At 39.6% G+C, this 16,901-nt stretch overlaps 1 protein-coding gene across 2 annotated transcripts in view; it reads right to left on the reverse strand.

The window, feature by feature from the left end:
• The window catches only part of KIF13B (kinesin family member 13B), a 205,879-nt gene that overhangs the window by 123,204 nt on the left and 65,774 nt on the right, over window positions 1-16,901 (reverse strand). For both annotated transcript variants that reach the window (XM_084622092.1, XM_084622091.1), the window contains exons 3-8: window positions 11,284-11,296; window positions 10,527-10,587; window positions 5,285-5,377; window positions 4,407-4,587; window positions 3,828-3,915; window positions 2,159-2,293 (exon numbers count right to left, since the gene is read on the reverse strand). In XM_084622092.1, coding sequence (XP_084478218.1) covers window positions 2,159-2,293; window positions 3,828-3,915; window positions 4,407-4,587; window positions 5,285-5,377; window positions 10,527-10,587; window positions 11,284-11,296 — 571 coding nt within the window. The remainder of the gene's footprint in view (window positions 1-2,158; window positions 2,294-3,827; window positions 3,916-4,406; window positions 4,588-5,284; window positions 5,378-10,526; window positions 10,588-11,283; window positions 11,297-16,901) is intronic.

The raw sequence follows: 16,901 nt of genomic DNA on the forward strand, positions 1-16,901 counted from the left end.
CTAGGCTGAAGTTTGAACCCACTGCCTCTTGTCCTGCCCTCTGGGGAAGAGAGAACAACTTTTCTCCATCTTTTTTATGGCAGCTTTTTAGGTATTTGAAGATCACTATCATGTCCTCCCTTAATCTCCTCTTTTCCAAACTAAGCCTACCCAGTTCCTTCAGCCTTTGCTCATATATCTTGCATTCTGTCTTTGTTGTCCACCTCTGGATCCTATCCAGTTTCTCTACATCCTTTCTATATAGCGATGATCAAAATTGGGCACAGTAGTACAGCTGAGGTCTACTCAGCAGTACTATCATATCACCTCCTGTGACTTGCATGCTATGCCTGTTAATGCAACCCAAAATTGCATTTATTTATTTATTTATTTTTGCAGCATGTTGACTCATGTTGAAGTTCTGATCCACCACAACTCCCAGATACTTCTCAGCAGTGCAGCTGCCAGGCTAGTTATCCCTCATTCTGTATTTGTGCATTTGTTTTTTCTTACTTAAGTGTAGCACCTTACATTTGTCTTCATTGAATTTCATTTTGTTGTCTATAGCCCAGCTCTCCCATTTATCAAGATCCCTTTGAACTTTTGCTCCATCATCTGAAGTGTTTGCAAACCCCTCACCTCCAGCTTTGTGTTACCTGAAAATTTGATCAGTATGCTCTATATTCCTACATCTGATTATTTTACTGACTGCTGGGAACTAATGAGACAAAAGGAGTTGTGAAGCTTAAGACTGGTTACCTGATTAGTTAGGTTAGCTTTGCCTTTAGAAGGGCCACAGGCTCAGCACATAGCTAACAGGAAAAAGACAAATTTAGCTTAATAAGATTAACCAAACTGGTTTAAGTTTGTCTTCAGAAGTTCTCCGATGAAGTGAGCTGTAGCTCACGAAAGCTTATGCTCAAATAAATTGGTTAGTCTCTAAGGTGCCACAAGTACTCCTTTTCTTTTTGCAAATACAGTCTAACACAGCTGCTACTCTGAAACCTCTCAAATTTTTGTATTTTCAAATTAAATTTGTTACGCCATCACTGCTAGGTTGTAGAGGTTAAGGAAAAGTAAATATGTTTCTCATCAATAAAAGGTAAAACAAAATTAAAGGAAAGAAAGTACTCCTGACTGAGAAAGTGAAATCTTTATAACATTTTCAGCAAACATACTTTTGGAAATATATGCTTGCATATTTATACCTGCCTCTGGAAATTTCCACTACATGCATCTGATGAAGTGGGTATTCACCCACAAAATCTTATGCTCCAATACGTCTTTTAGTGTATAAGGTGCCTCAGGACTCTTTGCCGCTTTTATAGATCCAGACTAACATGGCTACCTCTCTGATATTTGGAAGTAGTCCATGAAAAAGTTACAACCTGAAATCTTCATACGTGCACAAAGGTTTTTTCATTCTGAAGTGTACCACCACAAAATGTTCCATCAAATATTTGCTCGTAAAGAACAAAGCCAATTTTATATTCAAACACTCTTCCAATACTTCAGTTTCCCACCCCCAGACGCTATTATTACACTAGTATTACTGTAGTGCTTAGGAGCCCCAGTCATTGAACAGGACCCCACTGTGCTAGGTGCTGTACAAATACAGCACAAAACAACAGTCTGTGCCCCGAAGAGATTACAATTTAAATATAAGAAAAGAGGCAACAGATGGATACAGACTGACTAATAGGGGAGTACAAGAAAACAGACAATATTGGTCAGTGCAATAGACACTGGTTTCAGCACATCAGCAGCTGACCACTGTCAAGCTTTTTATAGGCATCATACCAAAGGGGTGCTTTACGGAGGGATCTGGAGGATAATGAGTCAGTTTTGCAGACATTTTACTTTCCATCTAGCCCCCAAATCTATATTACAAACTCTTATTTTAAAACACATGTTTTATTGCTTCAGATATTAGGATTGAGGAATCCTCATTAAATCTACTGCAGTTTTGGGCTTGCATCCTTATATTACTGCATTTCAAAAGCCAGATTTCAGTCTTACATGTCCATCAAAACATCTAAAAAAACCTAGCTTCATTACATATGTACACAAGCACAGCAGTCTATTTAAACATATTATAAAAGCCATGATTAGAATCTGTAGCTTGGATTAGACATCAGAGGTTAAAATCTCTACCTGCAAATCTCCTGCTATTACTTACCCCTGATTGTACATCATACAGTGTGTGTGTGAGGATGATCTTGAAGACTGCATGTGACCGACTGCTCTCTTCATTCATGTTGGTTGCAGCCACTGTTCGAGATTTGTTACCCTCTGACATCAAAGACTCTATGTCCTAAATAAAATCATAAGGCCTTTAATAATATGTACTAGGCACTATCTGCACAAACATTGCTTTCACTAAACTACTTCAACAGATAGTAAAAATAAAATTTTGTTAAATGTAAAATAGACACAAGTTTCTCCCTGGGTTTGATTTTTTTTAAGTCTCTAAAGATAAAATAGCACAATATTGTGCTATTTTAAGTTAAAGAGTAAGCAGTAAACAATCACTGAGCATAATTCAATTTAAACAACATAACTATATGTACGTTGTCCGTTAACTTTATTTGGATTTCATGGTGAGGGATACCATATTCCTTTTTATTGGTTGGCTGCCTGAACAAAACATTAATTTACTGCAATGAACAAAGTAGAATGGCATTTCATTTGTGAAATACTGCAGCACTTTAGCTCACTCAGTAGTTAGAGCTTTTCATTAACATGCATTTTAATTTACAGAACCTCAAATTTTATAAAAGCAAAACAATCAACAGAACAGGCTATGAGGTTTCTCTCCTGGACAAAAGCTTGGGAAGTCCTAGAATGCCATAATTCATCAGTGGCTTCAGAGAGACCCTGAGGCATAGGAGCTGCATATTGTACATCAATTTTGAAAATGGTCCTTACTGCCCCAGTCACAAAATTTATTCACCCAACCTTTAGCAGGATGATCCTGGGGAAGGAAAAAGCAAAACAAAAACACAATGTTTTCCTGCGCTGAATGTGTGGAATTTTGCAAGACTGCTGTGTAGTGTGTACGGAAAATGTACGTGAAATAATTTTATTTATAGAAACTAGTAGTAAGGACTGCAAGAAATAACAGGGTGCTCGTAACAGGACTCATAAACCAACCTCTGTATTGCAAGTGGGTCTGCTTAGAGGCATAAGAGTTTTGGAATTCCATCTTATAATTACTAGCTCTTCTGACAGCATATCAAATAGCTTCACGAAGACACTGTGCTGCACAATCCTTAGAATCTGAATTACTTAGGTTGAACATAGGGTTGCTACATGATCATTAATAATACTCTTCATTTATTTAGTACATTCCATCCAAGGATTTTAAGTGCTTTACAAATACTAACTAGTTAATCCTTTGTTCCCATTTGAGGAAATGGAGCCACAGAGAGATGAAATGACCTAACCAAGCCTCAAAGCACATAGCAGGGTATCTGCTCTTTATTTTCTCCAGTGAAGGCAATGCACCAACCTTCCTTGTGAATCTGTTACATGTCCAAACTGTTTGTATAGCCTGGGTTACTACGACTATGAGTTAAGGTTGCAGCAAGGAAGAACTATTAAACCAGCCTTGTAAATCTTCCATTTCCCCCTTTTTTTTTCCCCCCTTCTTCAATCTTAGGTGGTAAGAGTGGTACTCACATGTTTAAGACTTTCATAAAGGATTTCTTTAAGCACATCCTCTCTTAATCCCTTAATTACCAAAACATAATATAAAAATAATCTCACTACTATAAACAACCACTTGAGCAGTGACTATAAGAATTACCAGTTTCAAGACCTATTCCGTCCCTAAAATTGTCCCTTACCTTGTAGCTGGCGACAGCCAGTTTAGAAAGTCCATCTACATAAGGACCAAAGACGTTGTGCTCTCTAACTTTTAATGACTGACGGCTTCTGTTTAAAAAAAAAAAAAAGATTTGTACTTACAAAGGGGCAGCCATCCAAGTACAATAAGGTTTTTAGTGAAACCACAAATTTTTATCAACTTACCATTCAAAGCACTACACAAGATGACAAGACCCCATAGCTACCGTTCAAAGCAGGAATGGTTTAGTGTTATAGTGCGCTAGAGAAAAAACCCACCTGTCTATACATACAGTGCTGGCAATTTCCTGTTCCTCACTTCATGAAAATCAATTTGAGCATGAGACTAAGTGTTTGGCACATATTGGGCCTTTAAATAACAATAAAGCAGCTATTTGTGCGGGGTGGAGGGGGCAGTCTGGAAGACAACACTATCCCATAACAGGGATAAGTCTTGAACCCTGATAGGATGCCTAATAGGGAGTCCATTAGGGCAAGGTAGGGAGACAGCCTTCGCTCATAGAAACAAGATCATGTTACATTGTTCGTGGTCAAGCATCCTGTGTGTGTGTACTGCTTACCCTTTGGGGTCAAGGAGATCTCTAACTTTCTCATTGTAAATCTCCATGTAGGACACTTCCACTTTGAAACTCTGTTCTTCGTTTTCCTCTTTCTGTGCTCTTTCAAAGAGACCACTGCAGAGTCTTGGGATTAATCCAGGCTTGTCGGCTGTACCCATCATTGTGTAAGATTTTCCAGACCCTGTGCATTTGAAACTAGTGTTAGTGCTTTTACAACAGATTTTTTGGGGTGATGGGAATAAGGGGGAAGTAAAGGGCAAAGAATGGTTTGGAACTTTTCACAATTATCTTTAAACACAATTTTCTGTATGTAAAGGAACCAAGACACCAATTAAAGGACAGAGTAAAAAGGGCAGCCTACTTATTAAATCAAGCTGAAAAGGAAACGCCAAGCTATGTAAATTGATTGAAAGCACTTATCAGCCTTATCATGTACATCAATTTAATGCCTACCTGAGTTTCATACCTACACAGTGCAAGTTAGCCAATTAAACAACCCAAGCCATCTTTGTTTATCAAATTAAAAAATGATGAGCAATGACTACCTAAATGCCAAGTCAGGGATCTTCCATTACAGAATATTAAAGATGCAACAAACCCAAGGACGGTCATGATCACAGAATATTCAGGAGACACTTATCTACAGTGTGGGAAAGCAGGGTAGCAGGGCACCAGAAATTAGCAATGTTATTCCAAAATGCCTTCTCACCTCAGCCCTCTAACAAGTATTAAAAACAAACAGAAAAAAACCCACACCTTATCTACATTGCTGTATTTGGAAAAACCCTAGCAATGCCACAAAGCTAGCCACAGAACAATTATTTCTGTCACTACACGTTTCTCATCAACAGCACTTTTTACACTCTGCAATGACTTACCAGTCTGTCCATAGGCAAAGATACATGCGTTGTAGCCCTCAAAGGCATTCTGAAGAATATTCTCTCCAAGGCACTTGAAAACAACATCTTGACCTAAAAATAAAATAAAATCTGACATTCACGGAAAAAAAGATAACTGCTTTTACAGTCATGCCCTTCAGACTCCAAATCAGACAAAAAGAACTAACTGTCTGAAAGATGTAAATCTTTCATAATGTATCTCAATTAGAGAGTAAGGGGTTTGAGAGAGGGACAATGGATATAAAATCTGGAACAATTACCCTGAAGTCTATGGTATTACTCCAGATTTATATTCCTGTAAATTAAGCTAGAAACTGGTTCTGTATCTGTTTTTTCTGTGAACACTCAACTACCATCTATTGACAATCACAGAATTTTGTGCATTAGCAAAACAAAGGAAGACTCACAAAATGTACCTTATTCATTTATTTTGATAATTGTAGTTTAATTTTAAATAAGGTAATACTTTATGGTCTACTAGTAAGTGTACTTTACAGTACTCTGTAAAATAAGTGAAAATATAGTAATAGACTTTGCCACCATATCACTTTGTTATTAAATCTTTGCAGAGAAGAGACTACAATTATGTTGGAGAGAATTACAGTATAAGGCATGTGGATCAGCAAACTTTAGGATAGTTTTTCTACTGTAATAGTACATGTAAACCTAGCCACCCTTAAAAGTTTTGTTTGCATCTTTTCCCGCTAGAGTGGAGGAAAGTTTGTCAATTAGATTTTGTTTAAAGCAGTAGTACAGTGAATCACAGAATCATAGAAATGTAGGACTGGAAGGGACCTCGATAAAGTCATCTAATTCAGTGTTCTGCACTGAGGTAGAGCAAAGTATTACTCAGACCACCGCATGAGGTGTTTTGTCTAACCTGTTAAAAAACCCTCCAGTGATGGATATTCCACAACCTCCCCAGGTAGCTCATTCCAGTGCTTAATTACCCTTACAGTTAGGAAATTTTTCCTAATATCTAACCTAAATCTCCCTTGCTGCAATTTAAGCTCATTACTTCTTGTCCTGCCATCAGTGGTTAAGGAGAACAACTTATCACCTTCTTGTTTATAACAGCCTTTTACGTACTTGAAGACTGTTATGTCCCCCCTCAGTTGTCTCTTCTCCAGACTAAACAAGCTCAATTTTTTCAATTTTTCCTCATAGGTCATGCTTTCTAGACCTTCAATCATTTTTGTTGCTCTCCTTTGGACTTTCTCCAAATCTTTCCCAAAATGTGGTGCCCAGAATGGGACACAATGCTCTAGCTGAAGCCTTGTCAGTGCTGAGTAGCGTGAAAGAATTCTTGCGTCTTGCTTATAACACTACTGATAATACATTCCAGAATTATAAGTTTTTATAACAGTATTATGCTGATGACTCATATTTAGTTTGCGATCCACTATAGCTCCCATATCCTTTTCTGCAATCCTCCTTCCTAAGCAGTCATTTCCCATTTTGTACTTGTGCAAACTGATTCTTCCTTCATACGTGCAGTACTTTGCATGTGTCCCAATTGAATTTGTCCTTACAGAATTTCACCCTATTTCAGACCATTTCTCCAGTTTGTCAAGATCCATTTTGAATTCTAATCCTGTCCTCCAAAATATTTGCAATCCCTTCCTGCTTGGTATTGTGTGAAAACTTTGTAAGTGTACTCTCGATGCCATTATCCAATAATTTTGGAAGATATTGAATAGAACTGGAATCAGGACAGATCCCTGAGATGCCCCCCACTCGATATGCCCTTCTAGCCTTAATATGAACCCATTGAGGAACTACTCGAGTACGGTTTTGCTATCAGTTGTCCACCCACCTTATAGTAGGTTCATCTATGTTATACTGCCCTAGTTTGTTTATGAGACGGTCCTATGAGACAGTATCAAAAACCTTACTAAATTCAAGATGTATCCCATCTACTGCTTCCCCCATCCACAAGTCTTGTTAACCTGTCAAAGAATGTGTCATTCTGATAATTATGTAACACATAGGCAGATGGCAAGATACTTTAAATCATACATCAAATATTCAGAACTCTTCTCTCAAAAAGTTTTCCCTTCCCTGTAAAATTTCTTTCACCCAATGACCAAAGTAGAACTTAGTTATACTGTACTGCTATAAATTTAAGGCCCGCTCTTCAATCTTACACACACAAAATTCCATTTGAAGTTAATAGGAATTTTGCCTGACTACGGACAGCAGGATGGGGCCACGTTTTCAAACCTTTAATCCAGAGAAAACATGACAGACTATGGGTAACATTTTCAAAAGCATCTAAGACTTTTCTTCACGTACAGCACTGATCTGTAGGATCAGGGCCTATTTTTGGGTGTACAAGGCCCAGTCTTGCTCCTATTCAAATCAATAAAACTCCCATTGACTTCAGTGGAAGCAGGACTGGACTCTTTAAACCACTGCAACCTAAACCACTAAAGAATAAGGCCACAATTCTGAAAGGTACTACAGTGAAATTACTCATGTGTTGCTGAACTGGGCTGAGTGGTGGCAAGCTTTACCACAAAGGTGAACTTGGCATTGATTCTCAAATTATGTGTAGAAATAGGAATAGAAATATTTTAATTCATATGTCTGGATTAAGTATTTTAATGGAGATATCTGTGTGAATCAAAATGGCAAATTAGTTACATTAATCAATTACCTATACTGTATATAGATTGTAATGCATGTTTATTGGCTGCTACTACTCTAAACATTATGTTTGACTACAAAGAAGGAAGGATTAAGGTAGCAGTTTTAAGACTTTGCTTACTCTCTTGACAATGAGCAACCACATAGAGAAAAGGTTTTCCATGCCATATGGTCTTTGCCCTTTACCAAATAAAGGATTGTAATTATCATAGAATCACAGAACTGGAAGGGACCTTGAGAGGTCATTTAGTCCAGTCCCCTGCATGCAAGGATGGACTATGAATTATGTAGACCACTCCTGACAGGTGTTTGTCCAACCTTCTCTTAAAAATCACCAATGATGGAGATTCCACAACCTCCCTACGCAATTTATACCAGTGCTTAACTACCCTGACAGTCAGGGAGTTTTTCCTAATGTCCAACCTAAACCACCCTTGTTGCAATTTAAGCCCATTGCTTCTTGTCCTAACCTCAGAGGTTAAGAACAACAATTTTTCTCCCTCCTCATGGTAACAAACTTTTATGTACTTGAAAACTGTTATCATGTCCCCTCTCAGTCTTCTCTTCTCTGGACTACACAAATCCAATTTTTTCAATCTTCCCTCAATAGGTCATGTTTTCTAGACCTTTAATCATTTTTGTTGCTCTTCTCTGGACTTTCTCCAATTTGTCCACATCTTTCTTGAAATGTGGCGCCCAGAACTGGACACAATACTCCAGTCGAGGCCTAATCAGCGCAGAGTAGAGCGGAAGAATTACTTGTGTCTTGCTTACAATATTCCTGCTAATACATCCCAGAATGAGGTTTGCTTTTTTTGCAACAGTATTACACTGTTGACTCATATTTAGCTTGTGATCCACTATGACCCCCAGATTCCTTTCCACAGTACTCCTTCCTATGCAGTTATTTCCCATTTTGTAGGTGTGCAACTGATTGTTCCTTCCTAAGTGGAGTACTTTGCATTTGTCCTCATTGAATTTCATCCTATTTACTCCAGAACATTCTCCAGTTTGTCCAGATCATTTTAAAATTATAATCTTATCCTCCAAAGCACTTGCAACCCCTCCCAGAACGCTATCGTCCGCAAACTTTATAAGTGTACTCTCTATGCCATTATCTAAATCATCGATGAAGATATTGAACAGAACATGACTCAGAACCGACCCCTGAGGGACCCCACTCATTATGCCCTTCCAGCATGACTGTGAATCAATGATAACTACTCTCTGGGAATGATTTTCCCACCAGTTATGCACCCACATTATAATAGCTCCATCTACGTTGTATTTCCCTAGTTTGTTTATGAGGTCATGCGAGACAGTATCAAAAGACTTACTAAAGTCAAGATATACCACATCTACTGCTTCCCCCCATCCACAAGGCTTGTCACCCTGTCAAAGAAATCTATCAGGTTGGTTTGAAACAATTTGTTCTTGACAAATCCATGCTGACTGTTCCTTATCACCTCATTATCTTCTAGGTGTTTCCAAATTGATTTCTTAATTATTTGCTCCATTATCTGTCTGGGAACAGAAGTTAGATACTTTCTTTTTCATAGCTGTCACGTAAACAGAGTGCAATCATAGAATCATAGAATATCAGGGTTGGAAGGGACCTCAGGAGGTCATCTAGTCCAACCCCCTGCTCAAAGCAGGTCCAATCCTCAACTAAATCATCCCAGACAGGGCCTTTGTCAAGCTTGACCTTAAAAACCTCAAAAGAAGGAGATTCCACCACCTCCCTAGGTAACTTATTCCAGTGCTTCACCACCCTCCTAGTGAAAAAGTTTCTCCTAATATCCAACCTAAACCAATCCCACTGCAACTTGAGACCATTGCTCCTTGTTCCGTCATCTGCAACCACTGAGAACAGTCTAGATCCATCCTCTTTGGAACCCCCTTTCAGGTAGTTTAAAGCAGCTATTAAATCCCCCCTCATTTCACCATTAAGCCAAGCTGGTCGCCTGCCATATTTACTATTCTTTCGACACATTGGGATGGTTTGTCCCTGTAACCTCAACAGGGATTCCTTGAAATACAGCCAGCTCTCCTGGACTCCTTTCCCCTTCATGTTAGTCCCCCAGGGGATCCTACCCATCCGTTCCCTGAGGGAGTCGAAGTCTGCTTTCCTGAAGTCCAGGGTCCGTATCCTGCTGCTTACCTTTCTTCCCTGTGTCAGGATCCTGAACTCAACCAACTCATGGTCACTGCCTCCCAGATTCCCATCCACTTTTGCTTCCCCCACTAATTCTTCCCGGTTTGTGAGCAGCAGGTCAAGAAAAGCTCCCCCCCAGTTGGCTCCTCTAGTACTTGCACCAGGAAATTGTCCCCTACGCTTTCCAAAAACTTCCTGGATTGTCTATGCACCGCTGTATTGCTCTCCCAGCAGATATCAGGAAAATTAAAGTCACCCATGAGATCCAGGGTGCGATCTAGTAGCTTCCGTGAGCTGCCGGAAGAAAGCCTCATCCACCTCATCCCCCTGGTCCGGTGGTCTATAGCAGACTCCCACCACTACATCACTCTTGTTGCTCACATTTCTAAAGTATCACAAGACTACAGTAAATATTACCTGCATATTTTTCTTTTACAGATTCATCCAAAGACCAGAAACAGTGATCATAAGCAAACACCTGTAACAAAACAAACCAACAGGACATCTTATAAAAACTATAGTCAAATCAAAGCAAAAAAGGCATCCTTATTTTGTTAGCGATATAGGTGGTTAGCTGATATATATGCCTCTGCTGCCATTCTAACCATCCTCCACAAGACACCTTTATTTGTTTTATATTTTTGTGCTTAAACAAATTCAAGCTGATTTACTTTACTGTAATTTTATATGGTTTATTTTATCAGTCCCATTTACAAGCTGTTTAAAACAATAAGTAATGACGATATAAACATGCCAATAAACTAAATTTTTAAAGGTGGGACGAGGAGATAAGACCCATCTGCATATAAAATGCAAAATATGAAGGGAACATAAGTCAGCAGCAATGAGTTTGCTCTAATGCAGATACCAGAAAATGCTTTAAAAAACAAACAAACAGTCTATTCATTCACAGTCCTCAATGCTTAATATGCAACTATGTTCTCATTTGTTTCTGAGAATCATTTTTTGGCTAGACGTGTGCAACGGTCTTCTGCAGCAAGGAGATTCTTTGAGGAATGTGTAGTTTGGATTTTTTTTGTTTTTCTTTTGATAAACAGCAGCCGAACAACTGCACTTTTTAAAAAAATAGTAAATATTTGGATATTTGAAGGCTGAACAATTGATATACCATAACTTTTCAAAACACTGGTTGAAAGTGTAATCAAAAACTTACCTTTGGCTGGCTCCTGCAGTTCCCAGAGGAATCATCATCAGGGGACAAATGAGAATGGGCATGTGTAAGAAAAAACAAAGACAAAAATACAGTTAATTATAGGGATCTCAGATCTGAGAAAGAAATACAACCCATTAAATATGAAATTGAAGATTACATGTTAACTAGAAAACTCAACTTTCTCCATAACTCCCCTTTCAGCTTCAAGTTCAAAATCACTTTCCAATATAGGAACTAAAGCTTATGAAGCACCCTTTCCAAAAGCAGTATCTAGGATATTTTCCATAGTAACCTAACTTTTAAAAAAAAATTCAAATTAAGCTTAGTTTAATTCTCAAAGGAGCCAACCATACCAACAAAACTGGGCAAAAGTCTCTCAGGACATACCTACAACAATAGGGTGCTGGTCAATAACTAGGACTATTAGGCACTATGATAGTACAAATAGGGAGGGGAAGAATATGGTCACTAGTAGAACCCTACCAAATTCATAGTCCATTTTGGTCAATTTCACAGCCAGAGGGTTTTAAAATTGGTCAGTTTCACTATTTCAGCTGCTGTAACCAGGGGGATCCACTCAAAAGGTGATCGGGAAGGTGGGAGGGGGGCATCACAAAGCTGTTGTAGGGGGTCATGGGTTTGCCACCTCACTTCTGTGATACCTTCACAGCTGTGCAGCAGCCCCGAAGGTTCCTGCAGCAGGAGGAGGCTCCCAGAGATGGATGTGAAGCTGATCTGCCTGTGTTGCTGTGAGCACCCCAGCCAAGGGCTCCTAGCTGCTAGCCTCAGCCAGTGGTGGATTAGACCATGGGCGCTCCGGGAGCTGCAGGGGGCAGAAGCCCCGTGACCAGCCAGAGCTGTGGGGTGGCGGTGGGGGGGCAGAAACCTCAAGCCCAACTCCAGGGCTGCTGCAGCACAGAAGTGAGGGTCTACCACCCTCACTTCTGTGCTGCCTCTGGAGGTAGGTCTGATCTCCCCACCAAGAGAGGCAGTGCAGGGGAAGAACAAGTCCCACCTCAGCCCAGCCCAGACTAGCAGCTAGGAGCCCCCAGCTGGGGTGCTCCCAGAAGCACAGGGAGATCAGATTTCATAGGGAAGGACTTATTTCACGGTCTGACATGTTTTTCATAAATACCCAAACAGAAGTGCCTTGTAGTGAGCCCTTAAAATAGTTGCAAATGAAGTCTAGCAGACTGACTAAAGAGGAATTGCACAGACTCTGGACTAGTCTACACTGAAAACATATATTGGCATAGCTATGTCTCTCAAGTGTGTGAAAAATCATCCCCCGAAAGATGTAGCTATTTTGACATATCCCATAACGTAGACAGCACTAGGTTGACAGAAGAAATCTTCTGTCAACCTAGCTACTGCCTCTCAGGGAGGTGGATTAACTATGGTGACAGGAGAACCCCTCCCATCGCTGTAGTGAGCATCTACACTGAAGTGCTGTACAGGTTTAAGTATAGACACAGTCTCTGTCCATGAACCAAAAGGTAGCTTTTACCCATACCCAGTTCTGATCTACAGTAAGTCTCAAGATTACACTGACAACCTAGTCAATCTAGGTTGCCTTGAAAGAGTGAGTGGAGAAAAGGAGCACTCTCCCGAGTGTCTCAGATCTAGGTTAAGGGTTTTATACACAACAGCAAGATCCAGAGTGACTTTCTTGGCACTTTTCTCCAGGGGAGAAAAGACGGTATAAATGTTTTCAGGAAGGTTGGTCAATTCAGAAAAGATCATACCATATTATTGAATACAGTAAAAAATGAGAACATCAGATTAAAAAAATGTAAATATGTAGACTGGCATCAATGTAAGCAATCTCTCCCCCCGATCCCCCTCAACCCAACCCATCATGCAGAAGACTTGAGAAATATAGAAAATACACAGCTTTGGAAACAGCCAGCCTCCTCCTCTCCAGAACCTTACAAATGAAATCAGAAATCTGTTCTGACACATCAAATTTATTTCTTTTGGCAGGGAAGGGAAGGGTAATGAGATGAGAATAAGAAATAATTTTTTACTGGTCAATTAAGGCTGTGAAGCTGATTTATATTCATGGTTATTTTCGTGCCACTGGGTCTGTCTCAAAGAATGAAGGTTTGCTTATCAGTCCATCATGGAGAAAAACTTTTCTATCTGGCTCTGGTTCAGATCAAATATTAGCATTTGTTCCGATCAAACAGCAATGACAGCAGCCTTGGGTCAGGAGCAGAGTTAGAGCGTGACCCTTCTGGCAGGCTGGCACATGTTCAAGTCAAGAGAGTTACTTACTCTTGCTACAGCAGAATATGTACCAAAAGCAAGATAATAACACAAGAGAGCAGTAACAGTTTGTCTGCCAAACAAAAAATCAAAGCTTGGATACAGAGTTCATCACTGGCAGCATGATCAGACTCACGGGGAGATAGTGGCACTTGTCACCCTATATCACTCTTCAATTGGTCAGAGATAGGGGAGCCTGACATAGGACAAACTGATTCAAGACTAGAGAGAGGGCATAAAAGGACGGGGAGCGATCCTCTCCTCAGATTTTGGAACGTTCAAAAGTAAACAAAGTACATTTACATTTCAGCTGGCTCTCTGGCCTCTAAAATGTTTATGCTGTTTCACTGGAGGCTTCTCATAGGCTTTTGTATGAACTCTTATTTACACTAAAGGCATAATGGTATTTCTAAAGGGTGCCATCCAAAAATTCTCACTTTCTTTGCAAATCTGAACACTGAGTTTGAATTTATTAGAAGAAATAACTCTACTGTAAACCCAGACGCATTTATGTTTGTTTTATCCTGTCTTGAATTTCAAGGCAGGATTATGTTATCACGTGGTACTTAAAAACTTTCAGGCCTTGCTGGAGCACATATTATTCAGTGTTTGGATTAAAGTAGCAATAAGGACATAATCTCAAAAGTCATACATCACATCTGTAGTTTTCAGAAGAGGGATTACACTAGGCTGCATAAAACAGCAAGCTTAATACAGACTAAAGGCCTGATACTAAATAAGCACCTTGTTCTCTTCAGAGATATGCATACGCACATTATATCCTGTAATGTTTGTAGCCTCAATTACTGTTAATCTGGCTGTACATAAAGAGAAGACCTAAATCAAAGAACAAAGCACATAAAGAACACTACCTATTGAGAATGGCTCATAGGAACATAGTATACTGCATTCAAAGTATACAAAGACATCTAGAAGAGACACCGAAGTTTGGAGCTATAATTTTAGCCACGGCTCTGTGGACTTCAGATCTCTAGAGCAGTGTTTCTCAACCAGGGGTATATGTACCTCCAGGGGTATGTAGAAGTCTTCCAGGGGGTACATCAACTCATCTAGATATTTGCCTAGTTTTACAACAGGCTACGTAAAAAGCAGTAGCCAAGTCAGTACAAACTAAAATTTCATAAAGTCAATGACTTGTCTATACTGCTCTATATGCCATACACTGAAATGTAAGTACAATATTTATATTCCAATTGATGTATTTTATAATTATATGGTAAAAATGAGAAAGTAACCAATTTTTCAGTAATAGTGTGCTGTGACAGTTATATTTCTATGTCTGATTTTGTAAGCAAATAGATTTTAAATGAGGTAAAACTTGGGAGTATGCAAGACAAATCAGATTCTTGAAAGGGTACAGTAGTCTGGAAATGTTGAGAGTCGCTGCTCTAGAGCACAGTTTGAGCTGTTTATGGAGTTACCAGAACTCATGGAATTATTTCCCTGAAATTTAAAAAAAAAAAAAAAAAGACCACGTTTTTAGTTTTATATACCCCTCTGTGCATGTTACCATGCTTTCCTGTAGCTGGGCACTCCAACTTTAATTGTACACTCACTGAATTACCTATCCTCCCTCCAAGACTGTCTTCATAACTGGAGCTCTTATTTGCTCCTTCAACGATGGTTCCAATTATAAGACTCTTAATTAACTATTTTAAGTAGCCTATTCATTTACAAGCTGGTTTTGAATTCTTGCATTATACTGTGTCACACTACAATCTACCACAGAGAAACCTATACAACTATAAATGCTTGCTCTCTATATCGGTTTTAAATTAAATATTTGTTTGTGGTGTGTAGCTTTAAGATACCCAATGCTGCAGTAGCAGAGTACACATGCAGCTGAGCAGGAAGAGACATAAGAGTGGTCAAACAAGTTTCACAGCTAAATTTGTAGATAGTATCAGTTGCAATGTTGTTGAAAGAAAAGGAGTACTTGTGGCACCATAGAGATTAACCAATTTATTTGAGCATAAGCTTTCGTGAGCTACAGTTCACTTCATCGGATGCATGCAGTGGAAAATACAGCGAGGAGATTTATATACACAGAGAACATGAAACTGTAACGAGAGTGATCAGGTAAGGTGAGCTATTACCAGCAAGGGGGGGGGGGAGGAGGACACGACAGGGAAGGGACACACCTTTTGTAGTGATAATCAAGGTGGGCTGTTTCCAGCAGTTGACAAGAACGTATGAGGAACAGTGGTACAGACTAACATGGCTGCTACTCTGAATATTGTTGAAGTATATGCAAGGATAGGCCTACATTACAATGTTAACTCGTTTCAGAGTAGGTTTTGGCACAACCTCCCCCAACCAATCCCTCTCTCCCTCCCCACTACCATCCACATAGAAAACATCCGATCCAGGTTTGGAGTGCATTAAGCCTGGGCTAGCTTATCCAGCTGGGGGTTATAGGTTAGAGCATAAGCTCCACTTCAGCTATGGCTGGAACCAGATATTTTGCAGTGAAGAGACAAGCAAAACAAAAAAACAAAGCAAAACAAAACAAAAATCACTCTGGTGCTGACAGTCCTCCAATGCCCTTCCCACAGTTCCTCCTGGGAGGACTGACAAGTTCTCCTGCAACTGACACAATTGACTGGGGAAAAAACCTGCAGTGTCTCAGCACAAAACCATTGGCTATGCCTCCAGACTCTCACAGCCAAGAGCAGAAACAGCAAGGATATAGTAACATGGTAGGACTTTGCTATGGGGATTCTCCAGGCGCCAATCACACAGGCTAGCTCTGCAGTGAATAAAGACAAAAGAGTTTTGTCTTCCTGCATTGGGTGGGTTGAATCACTTGCATAACCTGAGGTTGGCGCGCACTGTCATGAGGACCACATGGTGAGCAAAAAAACCTGAATCCACAGATTATCAACTTCAATGCAGTGGGATTCAGAACTTTTGTGCAACGGAGTGGTGATCAGGTGCTGTTGTGCTTACACATACAACTGTGAAATGTACCTTAGATAGTCCAGGTTGTCTCAAATTGATAAGCAGAGGGTTTTTTTCACATTTACTTTTAGGTATTAGTAACTGCTCTGCATCAGAGTGACTTTAGGGTGAATATGCTACAGCTAGGGGAATATGCTACAGAAATTCTAGATATGCTTAATTAACTAAATCCTAGCAACTCCATAGACGCTTCTGTTAATGTAAATATACTGTATACCAGACAGTTGTGTTTATTACTAGTTTCATTTACTGTAGGTAGGGGAATCTGTATGGTGTTTGAGAATGACAAAAGATATGCAGCCCTGAGTAATCATTTATTTTGAACCTAAAACCCTTGCACCATTCATGATTCTTGACCCACATGCACC

Source organism: Lepidochelys olivacea (genome assembly GCF_965140295.1).
Source record: "Lepidochelys olivacea isolate rLepOli2 genome assembly, chromosome: 3".
Classification (NCBI taxonomy): Eukaryota; Metazoa; Chordata; order Testudines; family Cheloniidae; genus Lepidochelys; species Lepidochelys olivacea.